The sequence below is a fragment of the Nuphar pumila genome, chromosome 1, assembly GCF_984573655.1.
Source record: "Nuphar pumila chromosome 1, dmNupPumi1.hap1.1, whole genome shotgun sequence".
Taxonomy (NCBI): Eukaryota; Viridiplantae; Streptophyta; class Magnoliopsida; order Nymphaeales; family Nymphaeaceae; genus Nuphar; species Nuphar pumila.
Genome location: NC_143249.1, coordinates 64,758,734 through 64,779,664, shown reverse-complemented (window position 1 = coordinate 64,779,664; position 20,931 = coordinate 64,758,734). Strand labels below are relative to the sequence as shown.

The window sequence follows — 20,931 nt, the reverse complement described above, 5'->3', positions numbered from 1 at the left end:
CATTATTAGGAAGTTGTATATCTGATTTCATGTATTGTAATAGCTAGATATAATGAGAATTTACATTTCAAACTTTAGATAGAATGAATGAGCATTTATCATGAATTACTTGTTCTTCATACATTTTTTTCCTTTGTTTCTCAAAGTCTCACAATGGTAAAAGCACGAATGGCACGTACACCATTTCTTAAGAGGTAAATCAATCCTAAATTGATGATCCACGAAAATGGCCATAGTCAGGATGCGGACAAGACTTAGGATTCTTATCTTTTACGAAGTAACACTGGATCCACACTAGATCCGTTTTCAAAATTCATCATATTTTCCTTAGATATTTTCTTCTTTTACCAGAATTTAACTTAAAATTAATTCAAAATATATACCAATGGCCATAGTGAGGGTATATTGAGAGTTAATTTCATTTTAAGTTCTATAAAAGCACCAAATATATTTTATTCTTCTCTTGAATTCAAATATAGATTATTATATAATACATTCAATAACCATAGTCAACGATGTATTATATCTTCAATCTTATTTTGAATTCATTTAGAGAATGGAATAGCTTTTCAAAATCCAATTTCAAAATTCTTCAAATTCATTCATCATTTAGGATAGAACTACATCATATTTTCAAAATTCCCTTTTCAAAACCTCCAAGTGATATAAATATCTTTCTTCAATCAATCTTCAATCCTATTCAATTCTATTTCATTTTCCTCAGAGTCCAATTCAACTTTGAGATTTCAATTTCATTTTATATTCAAAATTTCCAATTCAAATTCATTTTCAAAGTCCAAATTTACTTTGAAATTCATTTTCAAAAAGTTCCAATCAAACTCAAAGTTCAAATTTAACTTCGAGATTCTTGATTCATTTCAAGCTTCAAATCCTAGGTCTAAATCGACTTTGGGATTCATCTGTATATTCAAAATTCAATGTCTAAAATTCCTTTTCCCAAATTCAAATCAGACTTAGAAATTTTTGATTCCTCTTCTGAATTTAACTCCAAATCCATTTTAGGATCCAGGATTCAACACTCATATTGGATCTCAGACTTCGGATCCAATTCCTCTTTAGGATCCAGAGTCCAATCCCACTTTTGGATCTTAGACTCTAGATCCAATTTCTCTTTAGGATCCAGAATCCAATTTCACTTTTGGATCTCAGACTTCAGATCCAATTCCCAATTAGGATCCAGAATCCAATTTTACTTGGGATCTCAGGCTTTTAGATCCAAATCCATCTTAGGATCCAGAATCCAACTTCACTTTGGATCTCAGACTTCAGATCCAAATCCATCTTAGGATCCAGAGTCCAATTCTACATTTGGATCTCAGACTTCAGATCCACTCCATTTTATGATCTAGAACCCAAGTCTCGGATTTCATTCTGTTTAGGATCCAGAATCCAATTCCAATTCTAGATTTCAGTTCCATTTTTTTTTTCGGATCTAATCTGAATCTCTTAAATTCATTTCTATTCTTAAATACCATTTGATCATCTCAGATCCCTCCTAAAATTCAAACTTCAAATTCAATTTCATCCCAAGTATTCATTTCCTTTCCTAAATTCAAATTCAAATTCAAAGTCCATTTATGATATTTAAGCTTTATTTCCTTTCATTTCAAAACTTCAAATCATTCTCAAGATTCATTCTTCTAATCTGATTTTACTTCAAGAACTTAGAACTTCTCTGATCTATCCCAAGTTCTAAGTTAGATTCAATCATTTCTTCACTTTCTTCCCAAGTTCATCTCAGAATACTTGGAAATTTCCAAATCAATTTTCAAAAGAGCATACATCCTTGCATTGCACAAGTATGATTCTTTGTGCATTTAGAATTAGAATAAATTCTTAGATTATATTTAGGCAAAGCAAAAGGCATAGATTCGATCCTTGGTTCGATTACCCCTGGTAAAGGCGCCAGGAACGGTCGAACCTCGTACCGACGAGCGAATCCCGTCTCTCCATTTTCCCACAATAATTTTCAAAACGGAGGCGAGTAATTTTCTAAATATTTTTCAAATCAAGGTCAAGTGAGACCGCGCGAAATAATTCCTCTTCTCTCTCTCTTTCTTTCTTTTCTCTTCTCTCTTTCTTTCTATCTTTTTATTTTACTCCCTTCAAAAGGAGGAGAATAGAGGTTAGAAAAGGAAAAGAGAAGGAAGAGAGAGAAAGATACAAGAAGAGGAAAAATTTTGCGATGATCACAGTTACACAGTTTAAAGCAGATATGCAGTTAAACAGGTAAGCAATACACACAGGTAACTAGTGCAAACGCATAAGTAGTGTAAACGAGTCAGTAGTGCAAGTGAATCAGTAGTGCAAGCGGGTCAGTAGTGCAAGTGAATCAGTAGTGCAAGCGAGTCAGTAGTGCAAGCGAATCAGTAGTGCAAGCGAATCAGTAGTGCAAGCGAATCAAACGACCCTACGACCAATGTAGACAGACCTTATGTTTCAATAATTACTAACCCGCGGGTACGCGCAGGCAAAATATAGAAACAACTGAAACTAGTTCGGGCGTCTGTTATTCTATGTATTTTCAATAACCCGAATAGCTAGTTGAGTCCGCTCCAAAGGGACGGCTTTAGCCGAGAGAGGATTCCCCAAAGGAGGCAGTGCCACGGATGCATCCAACTTCTGCAGAAGTGTTGAGCTAACTATTGTAGCCCCTTTCCCCTAACTCCAATGACTGGGGAAGCCGGATCGTTGCCCGTAGGGTGGTTGTTAACAACCTGTCCATTGGAGTTTGTACCGCTCTGTCCTCTCCCTTGACAGACACATAGAAGCGAATAGGTACATTAGGGGTTGCTTAACTAACGACCCATTTTATGCTGTGGTCTTTAAACCACTCGAGCATCTTGCCTGTGAAGGCGAATGTGAGGTCATTTATGTGATTACAGCATTATGCATTTAGCACTAATCGTGGTCGCACGACCGTCTCATCCGATCATCGCAGTACTAGACGTGTCGTGCACGACTACAAGTACTCTAGGATGAAGGGGGGTATAGTTCCTCAACAGAAGCTTCAACAGGAGTGTTTCACAAAGATGTAAAGTTTATCTACTTTACTTTATCCTTTGAAACAACAGTACCTTGTGCCAACATTATGCATGTGATTATCTCGAATCACATCCGCTATCGGGGTATCTACATGTCTCGCATGACTCGATACCGGCCTCAATAGACGGGATATGGGTTTCTCAACAGAACACCCGCTAAGAAGTTCGCTCGCTCCCGACAAAACTCTTGTCGCAAGAGGGAGAGTGGTAAATGCCTCTTGCATCCTCCACGAGGATGCCTTTAAGGCATCCGCAAAGAGCAAGAACCTGCACGTCATCTGCAATAGCAAGAGTCTAGGCGCAAGGCGCGACGGCAAGTAAAAGTTGTAAGCAGGAGTGCAACGCGTAACCTCGACGCGATGCGCGACGGCAAGTAAAGACTGACAGGAGGTAAAGGGCAAGGATCGCGAAACAGCGTCCTTGAGTTAAATGCGTACTAGTATAAATATATATATTTCTATATATATATTTATTTAATGGTCCCTTTTTAGTTAATTGAACTTAATTCAATTGTCCAAGTCTTCTGTGCAATCTTCCCCTACCTTGGAGGGTTACGAGCTTGCTGACGTCTGCGGACGTACACGATTGACGGCTCGGGTCGCGGAGCGCGAGTGGGATCCGTCGTAGCTGCAAATATGCGATATTAACATGCAAACCCAGACAAAAGCAAAAGCAAGGCAAAGACTCGACTTCTCCGATACATAGGGTTGGGGCCAGCCGTCCCAGATGACTCGAAAAAAAAGGATAAAGCAGGGCCAAATGAGCCTTGCCGCCTAAAGGGGGATGTAGTCAGTGCGAGCAGATGACTCACGTTTACTAGAAATTCCTCGTTGGAGACCAACAATTGTAATGATCTATCCCGATCACGATGTAGCTTCCAAAGATTTCCTGAGCCTGTTGGCCAAGGGTATAGGCCCGCGCGAAAAGGGCAGGGGGCCATCGGCCCCTGCTGGCAAACATAAAGGCAGGGGACAATGGCCCCTGCTAGCAAACAAAAAAGGCAGGGGCCATCGGCCCCTGTTGGCACAACAGAAAGGCAGGGGCCATCGGCCCCTGCTAGCACAACTAAAAGGCAGGGGCCATCGGCCCCTGCTGGCATATCAAAAAGGCAGGGGCCATCGGCCCCTGCTGGCATATCAAAAAGGCAGGGGCCATCGGCCCCTGCTAGCACAATAAAAAAGGCAGGGGCCATCGGCCCCTACTGGCATATCAAGAAGGGGGTAGGGAGGAGGGGCTCGGCCCATCCCCTGCCGTAGCAGAGAACAGGGAGGAGGGGCTCGGCCCCTCCCCTACCGTAACAGACGCAAAGAGGGGGGGTGTCATGCTCCACCCCTGCTAAAAGGGGGCACAGGGAGGGGGTTTGTCCCCTCCCGTGGCCACACAGAGAAGTGAGAGAGAGAGAGAGAAGAAACTGAGAGGGAAAAGGGGAAGCAGTGGCGTACCAGGTGGTTTTCGGGGGAAGCTCGCCGGAGAGAAAAGAGGGGTCGCCGATGTCGGTGGCGGCGGCTGTCGAGAGTCGCCGGCGTCGCTGGCGGTGGATGAGCGAGAGAGGGAGTCGGGAAGAGACGAGAGGGCGAGAGGCGGTGAGGGGGTTTCGTAACCCTCCTCCCGCCTGCCTCACTGTCTTAAAAGACAGCGAGAGGCGGTGGTCTAGGTCGGGTCCGGATCCAGCCCGAACCAAAACAAATTTTTTTTTTTTTTATATCCTACCCTCCTTAAAATAATTTCGTCCGCAAAATTTTTATTGCATAAATTGGTCAAAATACAAGTCAGGGTATTTATCCCTGACATCAGACTCAGGCTCCCATGTACATTCATTAATTCTATGGTGTTGCCAACGTACTTTTACAAGAGAAATCGTCTTCGATCTGAGCACTTGGTCTCGACGATCAATGATTGCCACTGGTCTTTCCTCGAACGTCAAGTCTTTTTGGATATCCACATCATCATAATGAATGATGTGCGATGGGTCGTGAACGTATCTTCTCAGTATAGATACGTGAAAGACGTTGTGGATCTGAGCGTACTAAGGAGGCAGCGCAACGCGGTAAGCTGCCTCGCCGATCCGATCCAGGATCTCAAAAGGTCCGACGAATCGCGGACTCAGTTTTCCCTTCTTCCCGAACAGGAAAACGCTCTTTGTAGGAGAGACCTTAACAAAAACCATATCTCCCGTTGAGAACACGAGCTCCCTACGTCGACGATCGGCGTAACACTTCTGCCGACTTTGCACGGTACGCAGACGTTCCCTGATCATCTGCACTTGCTGAGTATAGTGCTGTAGCACTATAGGTGAATCTAGCATCCGTTCACCAACCTCATCCCAGTAAACAGGTGATCGACAAGGCTTCCCGTACAAGGCTTCGTATGGGGCCATACCGATACTTGCATGATAACTATTATTGTACGCGAATTCCGCCAACCCTGTATGAGAGTCCCATTCTCCCTTCCAATCTAACATGCACGCTCGCAGCATGTCTTCCAAAGTCTGAATCGTCCGTTCAGATTGTCTGTCGGTCTGAGGGTGGAAGGCGGTGCTAAATTTTAGCTTTGTGCCCAAAGCCAACTGCAACTGCCCCCAAAACCTGGAGGTGAATCTCGGGTCACGATCGGAGATGATTGACACAGGAACACCGTACAATCTCACAATCTCCCTGAAATAAAGGTCTGCCAAGCTGTCCAGTGACTGACCGAGCCGTATAGGGAGGAAATGCGCCGATTTAGTGAGTCGGTCCACGATCACCCAAATCGCATCGTGTTTCCTCCGCGTCCTCGGCAAACCGACGATGAAGTCCATCGTGATGTCGTCCCACTTACATTGTGGAATCACCATCTGCTGTATCACTCCGCCTGGTCGCTGGTGCTCGATCTTAACCTGTTGGCAAGTCAAGCACTTTGAAACGCACTCGGCTACGTCCCGCTTCATTCCACTCCACCAATATCTGTGCTGCAAATCTTTGTACATCTTTATGCCGCCCGGGTGAATCGTGTACTTGGACTTGTGGGCCTCAGCGAGAATCTCATCTCTCAAAATAGGGTCTTCTGGCACCCAGAGACGATCCTTACGCCATACACCTCCTTCCTCACTCAATCGAAAGGGGGTATCGGCCTGCTGCGCTAGAGCCTTCAGCTTTTCGTACTGCGCATCGATCTTCTAACTGACAAAGATCTTTGACAACAGCTTAGGTTGAGCTACCATGATGGAAAGACTGATCAAAACCGGAGTGACCGCAAACGGTTCCCACGATATCAGATCCTCGATCAGCTTCCACCCCGCAAATAACAAATTAACAGAAACGCTGGGAGACTTGCGGCTCAGAGCGTCGGCCACAATGTTCGCTTTTCCTGGGTGGTAGGACAAGGTAAAGTCGTAATCCTTGAGGAATTCTAGCCAACGTCGCTGCCTCATATTCAGCTCTTTCTGCGAGAACAAATATTTTAGGCTCTTATGATCTGTAAAAGCCTCAAACTGCTCCCCATACAAATAGTGCTGCCATATCTTCAATGCGAAGACCACCGCTGCTAAATCCAAATCATGAGTCGGATAATTCTTCTCATGTATTTTAAGTTGGCGCGATGCATAGGCGATCACTCTATCATTCTGCATTAAGACGCAACCCAAACCTGTCCCGGAAGCATCAGTGTAAATCACGAAGCCGCCTTGACCCGAAGGTAAGGCCAAAATAGGAGCAGTCGTAAGACGTTCCTTCAACATCTGAAAACTGCTCTCGCACATGTCGTCCCACACGAACTTAGCTTCTTTCTTCAGGAGCTGCGTCAAGGGTAGAGAGATCTTAGAAAAGTCCTGGATAAATCTTCGGTAATACCCAGCTAATCCAAGACAACTCCGAATGTCACGAACATTCCTCGGTTGCTGCCAACTGAGTACAGCCTCGACTTTCGCTGGATCCACGGACACACCTTCCTTGGAGATGACATGTCCCAAAAACATGATCTCCTCGAGCCAAAACTCGCACTTAGAGTACTTAGCGAACAACCGCTCCTTTCGCAAGGTTTCGAGAATAACTCTCAAGTGCTCACGATGTTGCTCCCAGCTATCTGAATACACCAAGATGTCGTCGATGAACACGATCACGAAGGTGTCCAAGAAGGGTTTGAACACCCTATTCATGAGATCCATGAACGCTGCAGAAGCGTTAGTGAGTCCGAAGGGCATGACCGTAAATTCGTAATGCCCATACCTGGTCCGGAAGGCCGTCTTGGAGATATCATCTCCCTTAATTCTGAGTTGATGGTACCCAGATCTAAGGTCGATCTTTGAGAAGATCTTGGCCCTCTGCAACTGATCGAACAGATCCTCGATGCATGGCAACAGGTACTTATTCTTTATTGTCGCCTGGTTAAGCATCCGATAATCAATGCACAACTGCAATGATCCGTCCTTCTTTTTCACGAACAAGACAGGAGCTCTCCAAGGCGAGACACTGGGGCGAATGAATCCCTGATCCATCAACTCCTGCAACTGCTTCTTGAGCTCTCCGAGCTCGGTTGGCGCCATCCGATATGGAGTCTTAGAAATTGGCGTAGTACCCGACAGCAACTCGATGCTGAACTGCACCTCGCGAGGTGGAGGAAGGCCTGGCAGTTCCTTCGGGAAGACGTCTGGAAAATCTCGAACAATCTCCAAGTCTCCCATCGGGACTCGCGTCGGCTCAGACTGGATGACACTAACCAAAAAGGCAGTGCATCCCTTCCTCAGGTAGCTCTGCGCCTTCAGCGACGAAATCAACTTGCTCGCCGGAACGGGTTTCACAATCTTAAATTCTATCTTGGGCAATCCTGGTGGAGATAAAACAATCCTGCTATCTCGGCAGAAAATCTTGGCATGATACTTGTGCAGCCAATCCATGCCTAGGATGACGTCAAATTCCGTCATCACTAGCAGGATAGCACAAGCCGGTAAATGTCGATCTGCCAAGACTACGTCCAACTCTGGTACGTAGGCCGCACAAATGGTGTTTTTCCCCATCGGGTTATACATTTCAAGGGTATTATGCAAGGGTTTTACAGGTATGTGCAAAAACTCGGCAAAATTTACCGAAATAAAAGAGTGTGTGGCACCACAATCAAAAAGCACAAAAGCCGCTTGGTTACCGACAAAAAGGGTACCTTGCACTAGGTCGCCCTTGGTCAACTGCTCGGCCTTGGCTGAGTAGACACGTCCTGGCGCCCTCCTTTGACCGCTCGCCTGCGGTTGTGGCGTCTGATACTGCTGCTGCGGTTGTGGTGGCCGAGGGAGCAAAGGTGCTCCGCTAGTCTGCCTGGAATCATCAGCCGCCTTTTTTGCGACAATCACGGGCATAGTGGCCCATCTTGCCACAATACAGGCATCCGCCTGTGTCGTACGGGCACGCCTGCCCAATGTGAGATTGCCTGCATCTGGGGCATACGTTGCCAGCCTGCTGCCCGGCTGGAGGGTTGCCCTGTGGCCGCTGACGCTTCGAAGGAGGATATCGCTTCCTTCCTCCTTCGCTCTTTACAGGAAGGAACGGTCGTTTGCCTGGGTCGCCGGAAGGTGTCTTCGGCTCACCACCCGTAGCGGGTGGCCTCTTGCTCTGAGTACTCTTAGTGCGCTCCCAGGCTTCACTCAGAACGATGGCGGCAGCAACTGCTGCAGAGAAAGTCGAGGACATGCTCGTTAGGACCCGATGCATGAGTCCCTCCTTCAGCCCCCAAACAAACTTTCCTGCTCGCTCGCGATCATCCGCGAATAGGTTGGGGCAGTAGGGTTCCAAACTCTGGAATTTGGCGATGTAATCCGTCAAACTCGAATTGCCCTGGCAGAGCTCCAAGAACTCCACCTTCTTCTTCTCCCTTGCGTGAGGCGGGAAGTAGTTCTCCAAGAAAGCCTTTCTGAAAGCTTCCCAAGGAATGGGTGAAATTCCCGAAAACTGCACACCCCGGGACATGTCCCACCAACTGCGGGCATTCCCCTTCAGCCTGAAGGTCCCGAATAGTGTCTTCTTGTCATCGGGCACTGACAAGACCTCGAACACTCGTTCCACCTCCTTCACCCAGTTATCGGCCATGTCTGGGTCAGGCTTGCCGTCGAAGGTCGGGGGGTCAAGCTTCAGAAATTTCTCATACGTCACTGCGGTATGCGGGATCGGCTCAGGAACGGGCGCTGGTTCCCTTTGGGAACGAATCTGGTCTCGCATAGCCGCTGCCAGGGAACCTAGGGAATCCATCACGAATCCCCGTTGATCTGACCATTTGTCAACAGACCCTTCGTTCGAGTTCCTTGCCATCCTTGGAGTAAACAAGGAATACCAATAATTAGAAATTTTAGGAAGCTCAAAACAAGCGAAAATATAAGTACTATTCATGTTTAACATGAGTAGTTTATGTAACCCCAGCAATGCTGGTACAGAAGCAAAACGTGTCAAGCCACTTAACTTAACAAGGCAACGTGCACCTACTAAGCAAGAGGAAAAGTATACTCACAGCGCGATGCGGATGCTCAATGGTCAAGAATCCTTGCTTCCCTTAGCTCTGATACCAAGTTGTAACACCCCAAAATTTCAAACTTGTAAACCTTTCAGAAAAACGGACAAGAGACTAAAAAGGAATCTCTTCATCTCAGAGATGTTTTACGAAATCAGCGGAAGGATATACTTTTGCTAAGTTCAGAAAGGCAAGCTGACAACTTTGGGCGCGTTAGCTAAAAGAACCAAAACGCGCAACCCATGCTACTTGCAAACACTTGGAAAAGCCACTTTCATTTAAGAAGTTCTCCAAATAGTACAAAATTCGGATATCCCAAGGAAAATCCGTTACAAAACCCCAAACAACAGGACGCGAGCTAAGAGCAGGAAGAAGAGCGTCTTGAAGCCATCTTGCCATCGCACCATCGCCTGTGTACCTAATCATCACCTGTACCCATAGAATGGGTTAGTTTCGCGAAAAACTAGTAGGTACACAAGAGAGACTACAAGGAACTGAATTATGTAGATCAAGGTTGTTAAATGCGATGAGGCGAAGCGAGGCGTTGAGCATGTTATGAAGCGAGGCGTAAGCCTCGAGGCGTTGAAGCGTAAGCTTCATGATCAGAATAATAAAATCTATAATATTAATAAAATAATGAAATAAGAAGTGAAAATGAGTTATGCATACAATTACAAAATGAGTATACATAATAGTTGTAACACAGAGAGAGAGAAGCAAACACAAATTTGTCTACATCCCAAAGTGAAGGTGAGGAGGGTGTGACTCATGCCATAGCTGACGTATCCATATATGTAACTCCATCTACAATCCCACCAGTATCTTTGTGATATAGGCACCAAGTTTGGATTTCATGCTGCAGAAAGAGGATGTCTAGGTGGTATGTTTTGGTCAGATAAGGGCTAGTGCAGTGCATGTGAGAGGCCTGATGAGATTAGAAAAGTGAGATCCATGAGACCTGGCCATCACATGTGAGCTCACTGGGCATGCTAAAGACGATCTAATTAATTTACAAATGAGAAGTAAATTAAGATTGGTAATGCACTTGGCATTATAGCAATGTTATACTTCTATTTAACTTGATGAAAATTACTGCACATAGCAAGTCAGGAAGCTGGAATGCCCGGATATTTCATTTATTCTTGCTTCTGTCCCAAGGAAAAAAAAAGAGGAATTCAATAGTTTACCGTACATGTATCTACTGTCTACGGTGACAAAAGATTGGGATCACCTAAAGTATTTTCAAGAATTCAAGGTCCCATAGGGCAGATAAATACAAATGATGTAGGCATTTAAACAGTAATCAAACTCATCGTAATATTGATGAGCAATGGAAACTTCCCTTGAGCTTAAAATTGAACTCAGATAGTCCAACTAGCAACGCCTTCATATTTGACACACTAGTGGGGACCAAAGAATCCAATACACCAGATATCTTCTTTCATGTAGAAAGTCACACATGTAGCTGAAATTACCACCAGACTTGTACAGTGATTATAAAAGGTACAAATAAATAAAGTGAGAGAAAGTTCTTCCTGTACAAACATGTTAAACAAAAGAAGCCTACCAACAGAATATCAAAATGTTGAAGAAGCACAAAAATAGGCTGATACAAATATAGGAATGCAGTGGAAACAGGAAACCTAAAGCCTTGAAAACTCCATAAACTAAAAATTGTAGCATCCCACCAGAATATGCTTGCGTAACATAGACCAGCAACACCATTTTCATACCCAATAGACACATTTCCGTTTATCATACATCCGAAAAAGAAAAAAATAATGCAACATCTAGAGAAGACCATCAAGAAAACCAGATTCTGTCAAATGCCAAATGACAGATACCAAATGAAAAAAATCCAAATGAAAAGAAGAAGAAAATGTCAATCAAATGTAGAATCCGATAAAACATAAACAAGACCTTGCTAATTGCTCAGCAAAACACAAAGATTCAGCAACAGCCTCCCTTACTAAAACCAAAGTGAATTCATCAATGCCCAACAAAAAACACACAAAGAACATTACCAGCCACCTCTCATCTTTTCTTTTCCTTTTCAGCTGCCACCATCACCACCACCACCATCATTACCAGCCACCTCTTAATTTGTCTCTTGCTGCCACTGCAACCTTTGAAATGAAGTATGCGGAATTACAAGAACAAAGTGCAAAAGTACAAAACAAGTCTAAGAGTGGACAATTACAAAGGCACAATACTGTTAAAATATGTAATCTCATCTGCAACCAGAACTCATTAGAAAATTATCATTAAGATACGAGAAACAAAATCTGTATAAAAGTAAAACCCATGATTGTCGTGTAACCTATCCATTTTCAAGATTAAAGCACCATCCTCAAGATTAAGTTAGACTAATAGTGCAAGATAAAACCAGTTATATCTACAATCATGAAAACATATTGAATACATGTGGGGCCATCTCCAAATTACATGTTCTAGAAATACCTTCTATGCACAAAAATTTTCAACAAAATTGTCATAAGCCTTAAACAATATCAAATATTTTCAACAAAATTGTCTTCAATAGGACTAGATAGCTCATCTTCATTTGAATCATCCATATATGGGATAGTTTCTTCTTCATCTTCAATTTCTTCATTATTCGCTCTCTCATTTTCTGAATCTTCTACATGTTTTCTTTTACCTTCATTCCAAAATATTAACAAAATTAATAATTAAATTTAAAAAAGTATAAGATTTATAAAATACAAGACATACCTTTATTAGCATGCATCTTGTTTGAAGATGGATCGTTTTTACGTTTCTTAGTTGAGCTTGGTGAAGTATCAAAAGAAGTAACATATATATCATCCAAATTAAAAGCTGGATCCAACCAAGAATCTTCTAATGCATCTTGTGGCAGAACTGGATCTTCTTTTTCTATAATCCACTCATTATCAGAATCAATATTTTCAAGACACAAAGGATCCTCAACTGTCTTCCTTCTTATATCTCTTTCTTTCAATTTCATATTGTACATGATAAACACCAAAGCATTGAGTTTTTCTTGCTCAAGGCGATTTCGCCTTTTTGTATGTACCTATAAATTAAAATTTTATATAATTACAAATTTGCAATATATTATGCAACAATGAACAATCAATAATATGAAAATATCTATATTTACCAAAGAAAAAGTGCTCCAATTACGCTCACATCCTGATGCACTGCATGTGAGATTCAACACTCGCATTGCAAAGTTTTTCAATTCTTTTGTTTCATCACCAAATGTATTCCACCAATCAGCTGAGAAAATAAAATAAAAAAGAATGTTAGTAAGAAAAATATTAGATCAATTAGAATTGAAATTAAGACAATATAAAGAAAAATACATACCTGGATTTTTTCTCTTTCTTGTGCCAATTGCCTCTGGTCTACCAAACAAACCAATCGCATTTTCATATGTATCAAGCTGAATCAAAATCTCACAACGTTCTTCTATATTGGGCACCATCTTTTCTAAACATTCCATAAACCCAATTTTAACTTTTTTATCTTTTACACAATCATCATCATAATGAAAGTGTGGGTTTAGAAAATACCCTGCAGAATGTAAGCAGTGATGCATTTGATTATCCCACCTCTTGTCAATAATATCCCAAATGTCTATATAGTTGCTCTTATCATTGCCTACATTATGAGCTATTTCTTCCTTTGCCTTTCTCATATCATTAAACAAAAATCCCATAACTGATTTATCATCTGAATCAACCCTTCTCAATACTTTCACTAAAGGTAATGTGACTTTAATGATATAAACAATTGCTTTCCAAAAATTTCTATCTTCAGTGACAATGTATGTTACTTCTTTACCTTTTGGATTTTTGATATAATACTCACTATCTTGAAATTCTGGAGATAAGAACATATTCTTTAATGCATTTTTGTTTACACCAATACTTTGAAGAGTAAGATAAGAAGTTGCAAAACGAGTAATAGCTGGCCGTAAGAGCTCTTTACCATTTGTATATTTTCTCATCAAATTTAAAATCCATGCATGTCCATATATAAATGTAGTTACAATCTTTGCTTTTTCCAATACTCGTTTATGCAAATGTATCTTGCCAATGTCTTCAAGTATCAAATCTATACAATGTGCTGCACAAGGTGTCCAAAAAATATGTTGAAAAGCTTCAATATCTTTTAACTTCAAACCTGCAGCCTTGTAATTTGCTGCATTATCTGTAACTACTTGTACTACATTGTGTTCTCCGACGTCTTTAATAACTTCACTAAATAACTTTACCAAATTATCAGCTGTCTTTCTTATTCCACTAATATCACAAGACTTCAAAAAGACTGTACCTGAAGGATTGTTCACAAGAAAATTAATCAAATTTCTACTTTTACCATCCGTCCAACCATCTGCCATTATAGTACAACCAGTTCTTGCCCATGTCTTTTTGTAGTCCTCCAACATAATTTGAGTTTTATCCACTTCATCTTTTAAAATCCAAGTTCTCATCTCATGATAACTTGGTGGTTTAAATCCTCGACCATAATTAGCAATAGCTTCACACATGGATTCAAAATATCGACTATTGCACAAATTAAATGATAACGCATTTGCAAAAAAGAATCGCCCAATAGCGTAACATACTTCCTTTCTTTCTTCTCTTTTAAATGCATTATTTATCGTTGTCTGACGAGCTTCTGAACTCACAAATTGATCCATAGGGCCTCTTGTTTGTGAACTTCCAACTCTACTAGTAGTTGGAGAAGAAAGTTCACCACTCATCAGTCCTTGAGTAAAGCTTTCATTCATACCACTTTGTAATATATTTTTTTCTTGTTGTTTTTCTTCTTTCTTCTTTCTTCTTTCTTCTTTTGCAAGTATTTTGCAAAAAATTGTGTCACCTCATTTGGTGCATGATCACATGGTTTAGCACCCTTGTGACTTCCAGCTAGATGCTCTTTTATTCTTGCTACACCACCTTTATAAACTACCTTACAATACATACATACCAAATTTCCTCTTTTTTCCTTATCATTCAAATCTTCTTCAAAACAATGCTTCCAAGCTGGATCTGTCCTCTTCATTTTTTTTAAGATAAACAAACACCTGCACAAATTTAGATTTTTTTTAAAACAGTACAATCCATAATCAAGAAAACATATATTTAAGTCAACTTAATAATCAAGTAAAGCAACAAAAGTTTTTAAGTCAACTTAATAATCAAGTAAAGCAACAAAAGTCCATGTTATGCGTAGCAGGGAGCAACATAAGACTATGATAGGTGCAGGCCAGCGCACCAATATCCTGAGGGTAGAATTTCGGTCTTGTGACACTCGTGACAATCAGGATAGCATAGTCAACTAGAGAAATTCGCATTGAGGTTGCGAAATTTGTCTGGTTGGCACATGAGAAGGGTAAAAGGGTCATAAAAAAATAAAAACCCACAAAATTGTGCATTTGACAGATTTGGTAAATTGTGTAGCATTTTTGAAAAGGCATCATTTTTGTCATACAGGACGATCATTTTCCAATTCAAAAGCTAACCGCAATTTTCAAGATTGGAGAATCACACTTCCTATTTTTTAAAGGATCACTCTTTTCATTTCTTTGAATCATGCTTCCAGTAAAACAACCTTGCATCTTCAAATTGTTCTGAAAGCAAGGCGTTTTCCACTTCCTAAGCATGCTTCTGACTTTACTATGACGCTTCTCATTAACTCTGTTTTTTACAAAATATTTCTCTACCTGTTTACTAAACATATTTTCTCTCAGTTCATTTTAAGCATTCTTTTGACTACGTGCAATGGCCATTACCCTAACTCTCAAGCTTCTCAAGGATTTGTACCATATGAAGTTCACTCTATGTAATACCATAGATGATCTATCTTATAAAAGGTGATGGCAAAAATATGAACTATGAATAGACAGTAAAGATCAAATGGAAAATTTGATTTCAGCAATTCATCTTTCAAATCTGAGGCTTCTTGAGGGTAGAGGGGGCCGCCCACAGAGTTTTACACCATTGTGATGGCGAAAGTAGGTACAGCAGGCTAAGACTAACACAACCGGGACTTTGATCTCAGGTGTGGTTTTGCAACGAAAAAAAGGCATACTTTTTAAAACACAAAAAAGATGTGAACATTGTTTGCGCAAAATTGTAATGCTTGCCTAGAAGAGAAAAGAAGCATCATTCTAATGAAAACTTGGATGAAGTCAAAGATCAATTCATCCCCACATGGAAATATTACAGTAAACATTTAGGCCATCTCAGAGATAAAATTATGACAGTATGATATTCATTCCTACATCACTGAAAGATGGAAGAAATTTAGACCTATTAAAAGAAAAGGTAACAATGACACCGACAGAAACACTTGCATAGTCAAACACAGTCGTGCAGATGCAAAACTATCCCCCTGGAAAACAATCATTGTATTACTCACACGAGGAAGGAGGCAGCGTCGGCTCCCCTGAGAGGCGTGGATGCAAGGTAGTCGGCGCTGGGAGCGAGGCTGCGATAGACGAGGAGAGGAGAGGAGAGGAGGCAGGTGCAGGCTGACAAAGCCCTCCCTCCCCTGTGCGATTTTTACAGAGGGTTGGGGGAGGCACGAACAGTGTCGTGAGAGGCGCACGAAAAGGGAAATGAGGGGATGCGGCGGGGGGGGAGGGGATGAAGGTTTAAAACATTAAAAGAAAGAGAGAAAACCTATCCTATTTCAATTTTTTGGGGTTTTACATGAGGCGTAAGCCTTATAACCGAAGCGGGACTCGAAGCGAGGCACACGCTTCACTCATGTGAAGCGTGCGCTTCGAACCCACAAACGCCTCGTCTAGCGCTTCAGTATTTTTTTTTTTCGCTTCGCCTCTAAGGCGTACGCCTCAGGTACTGAGGCGTACGCCTCTCACAACACTGATGTAGATTTAATTCAGTAGGTTACACAGTTTAAAGCAGATATGCAGTTAAACAGGTAAGCAATGCACACAGGTAACTAGTGCAAACGCATAAGTAGTGCAAACGAGTCAGTAGTGCAAGTGAATCAGTAGTGCAAGCGAGTCAGTAGTGCAAGCAAATCAGTAGTGCAAGCGAATCAGTAGTGCAAGCGAGTCAGTAGTGCAAGCGAATCAGTAGTGCAAGCGAGTCAGTAGTGCAAGCGAATCAGTAGTGCAAGCGAATCAAACGACCCTACGACCAGTGTAGACAGACCTTATGTTTCGATAATTACTAACCTGCGGGTACGCGCAGGCAAAATATAGAAACAACTGAAACTAGTTCGGGCGTCTGTTATTCTATGTATTTTCAATAACCCGAATAGCTAGTTGAGTCTGCTCCAAAGGGACGGCTTTAGCCGAGAGAGGATTCCCCAAAGGAGGCAGTGCCACGGATGCATCCAACTTCTGCAGAAGTGTTGAGCTAACTATTGTAGCCCCTTTCCCCTAACTCTAATGACTGGGGAAGCCGGATCGTTGCCCGTAGGGTGGTTGTTAACAACCTGTCCATTGGAGTTTGTACCGCTCTGTCCTCTCCCTTGACAGACACATAGAAGCGAATAGGTACGTTAGGGGTTGCTTAACTAACGACCCATTCTATGCTGTGGTCTTTAAACCACTCGAGCATCTTGCCTGTGAAGGCGAATGTGAGGCCATTTATGTGATTACAGCATTGTGCATTTAGCACTGATCGAGGTCGCACGACCGTCTCATCCGATCATCGCAGTACTAGACATGTTGTGCACGACTACAAGTACTCTAGGATGAAGGGGGGTATAGTTCCTCAACAGAAGCTTCAACAGGAGTGTTTCACAAAGATGTAAAGTTTATCTACTTTACTTTATCCTTTGAAACAGCAGTACCTTGTGCCAACATTATGCATGTGATTATCTCGAATCACATCCACTATCGGGGTATCTACATGTCTCGCATGACTCGATACCGGCCTCGATAGACGGGATACGGGTTTCTCAACAGAACACCCGCTAAGAAGTTCGCTCGCTCCCGACAAAACTCTTGTCGCAAGAGGGAGAGTGGTAAATGCCTCTTGCATCCTCCACGAGGATGTCTTTAAGGCATCCGCAAAGAGCAAGAACCTGCACGTCATCTGCAATAACAAGAGTCTAGGCGCAAGGCGCGATGGCAAGTAAAAGTTGTAAGCAGGAGTGCAACGCGTAACCTCGATGCGATGCGCGACTGCAAGTAAAGACTGACAAGAGGTAAAGGGCAAGGATCGCAAAACAGCATCCTTGAGTTAAATGCGTACTAGTATAAATATATATATTTTTATATATATATATTTATTTAATGGTCCCTTTTTAGTTAATTGAACTTAATTCAATTGTCCTGTGCTCGGCCCCTCCCCTGCCGTAGCAGAGAACAGGGAGGAGGGGCTCGGCCCCTCCCCTACCGTAACAGACGCAAAGAGGGGGGTGTCATGCTCCACCCCTACTAAAAGGGGGCACGGGGAGGGGGTTTGTCCCCTCCCGTGGCCACACAGAGAAGTGAGGGAGAGAGAGAGAAGAAACTGAGAGGGAAAAGGGGAAGCAGTGGCGTACCAGGTGGTTTTCGGGGGAAGCTCGCCGGAGAGAAAAGAGGGGTCACCGATGTTGGTGGTGGCGGCTGTCGAGAGTCGCCGGCATCACTGGCGGTGGATAAGCGAGAGAGGGAGTCGGGAAGAGACGAGAGGGCGGGAGACGGTGAGGGGGTTTCGTAACCCTCCTCCCGCTTGCCTCGCTGTCTTAAAAGACAGCGAGAGGCGGTGGTCTGGGTCGGGTCCGGATCCTGCCCGAACCAAAACATTTTTTTTTTTTTACAGCTTTTGGGTTTTGGTGGTCACTATATATAAAGTAGACATCGACCCACTCTTAGTTTGAAAGGGGAAAATTCCATATAAATCTTAACCATCCTGTGGCAATGCAACTTACACTGCAAGGATAATACTACAAATGGTTAATAAATTCCTGTGGAATGGGGCTCTGCGTATTCGCATTAGCCACATCTTCAACATCCAGTTCAGAGTTATGGAGTCATCTCCTCCACCCCGTACATAAATTTATGCCCTCTACCACAGGAAAACAATTTAGCATGTTACGCTCTGTATTCTTTGAAACCGAGCAACCATTGCTCCTTGGCAATTGATCTAAATGGCTGTTCTGTAGCCATTTCTGTACATAAGAATCAAAATCATATTGTTATCTCCTGTTTCTATATGGGCACAACATCATTACTTCCTATCTTTTGCATCTATTATTACAGGATTTTGATCATTTCAATTGCCTGTCAATATTTGATTTTCTCATGTGTGGCTGTCTGGACTTGCACTGACACTAATCTCTTTTTTTTTTAAAGTGACATTGATGTGTGCTTGCCCATTGATGAGGATGAATCAAGCAAGTTGGATATCTTGCTGAGATTGGCGTATATATATTGAAGGTCGGATAACCTTCAAGATGTGCAGGTCTTAACTCATGCATGTGCCCCTATAGTGGACATTTTAGACCCTATTACTAAAATTCCCTGTGACATCTGCATAAATAATGCCTTAGCTATTGTCAATATAAAGCTTCTTCATGATTGTGCACAAATAGCCATTAGACTGAGTCAGTTGGCTTCTCTAGTGAAACATTGGGCCAAGTTAATGAAACAGACTGAGGCACCCTGCACCGGCATGCACGCACCACCACTACAAAGCATACTTGCTATTGGTGTTTGCCCTGCTACTTGCCTGTTGTGAACACCCCAAATTTTTCAAAATGTTGTAAATATCTCCTTTTTTTGCCCTTTTCCCCCAATTTTTTTTTTGGGTAATTGAGTCGGTTTTAAATCTAAATTTCATTTTATTTCTCAAATTTTGTTGAAATTAAATTCATTTTACATATCTGACTCGATTTCGGATCCGGATCTACATCAAAATCCAAATCTGAGCTTCATTATCCAATTTTAAATCAAATTCTCAAAATCTCCAAAAATAACTTCTAGAAAAGCTCAAACAATTCGTCCGATATCCGTTTGGATCCATTGCATTGTATTTCTCGATTCGAGTATCAAAACTCGAACATTTCCTCAAAACCTGGGTCCAAACCCATTCTTCTGAAGAAATTTCCCCGAAATGGTCTGAAATTCTCAGAAAAATACTTTTGTAAATATTTCTCAGAAAAATACAAAAAAATTAGTGTTTTATCTTTGTTTTCAAACTTAGATTTTGTTCCAAAAATATAAAATAAAAATAAAAAAATGGAAAACTCATGCAAAAAAAAAAACCCAAAGAAATTAGGAAAGACTACGTGGTTTTTGAAGATTTTGCCGGAAAACTCACCCTTAACCACCTTTTTAGAAAAACCTGAAAAGGAGGCCCCTTTTCGGAAAACCCTAACTCGCCTTCCTCCCTCAGCCGCCAGCCCCATGTGCGAAACCCCCTCTCGAAGCCCCCCCCATGGCCTCCATTTCACCCTTCATCTGCAACGGCTTTGCACGCCCCGTTTCCATTAACCGCTCATCCCCCTTCTGCTTCAGGGCAACCCTTGATCGCCAACATCATCTTCAACTTCCCCCACCTTCACGAAGCTTCCCCCGCCAGCCCCATGTGCGACATCCATCACAGCCTCCATCTCTGCCCTCCGATCCTCTTCTTCTTCCCTCGACGAGCAACCATCTACCCTTCATCTCTAACAGAAGCTTCTTCTCGATCCTTCCAAAAGGGTCGACCCCTGATCTTCAACCGCCTCCCCTCTCGAAGCTTCCTGCACATCTTTAAAAGGAACACTCGGACACCCCTAAAGGAGAGGGACATTATCTACCTTACTGGGGACAACATCCATCATTGGCCACAAAATCGCATCTCCACCATCGATCATCACCCATCTCTTCCCCCTTTACCTTCATCCTCTTCATCATCTACAAGGCTCTCTGCCCCATTTTTTTTTTTTCTTTTTTTCATCCCCAAGCGCGCTGAGACATCCACCTTAAGCGGTTGAAGATCGAATCCCCTTCAGCAGCCGGTTTCGGAAATCAAGATTTGCAGCAATTGTTGTGAACCGGGTTTAAAAAGGAAGGATTGTAAAGGAATCAACCATACATCGTTCGGACTCCATTCAGATTATCACCCTTCCAAAAAATCTCGATCAACCCACGGTAGGCACCCATGCTTCCCTTTATGGTCTTTTATTTCCTTTCAATTATTTTCTGTCTTGGCCCCATTCATTCACTATGGGTAGCGTTGGATTGTTCATGAACAATCTCAACCCCTCTCGTGCCACAGCAACGGGACCCATTAAAACCCGACAATCGTTTTTCATTTTTTTTTTTTTATATAATTTACTTAATCTGGTTTTTCCTTAATATTACACAGGAGTGGATTTCTATTTGTGTTGTTTCAGATTAAGATCTTCCAATCTTGGTTCATTTCCCCCTTTTTTTTTTTCTCTTTCTTCTTCTTTTCTT

At 42.3% G+C, this 20,931-nt stretch overlaps 1 protein-coding gene across 1 annotated transcript; it reads right to left on the bottom strand.

Moving 5' to 3' along the window:
• Positions 1 to 11,320: 11,320 nt before the first annotated feature.
• LOC149848973 (uncharacterized) lies at positions 11,321 to 14,067 on the bottom strand. Its single transcript, XM_090006277.1, has 6 exons — positions 13,896 to 14,067; positions 13,701 to 13,850; positions 12,882 to 13,004; positions 12,673 to 12,791; positions 12,264 to 12,585; positions 11,321 to 11,349 (listed from the first exon to the last, which is right to left on the bottom strand). The coding sequence occupies exons 1-6, from the start codon at positions 14,065 to 14,067 to the stop codon at positions 11,321 to 11,323; spliced, it is 915 nt and encodes a 304-aa protein (XP_089862403.1).
• Positions 14,068 to 20,931: the final 6,864 nt, after the last annotated feature.

Bases quoted from the DNA above. Each gene is read 5' to 3' on its own strand.
- LOC149848973 (XM_090006277.1), bottom strand. From the start codon at position 14,067: ATGTGTGAAGCTATTGCTAATTATGGTCGAGGATTTAAACCACCAAGT. The intron at 12,586-12,672 runs GTAAATATAGAT...TTTAATTTATAG, and splicing joins ATTGGAGCACTTTTTCTTTG to GTACATACAAAAAGGCGAAA. The intron at 11,350-12,263 runs GTATGTCTTGTA...GGCATTTGACAG, and splicing joins CAAGATGCATGCTAATAAAG to AATCTGGTTTTCTTGATGGT.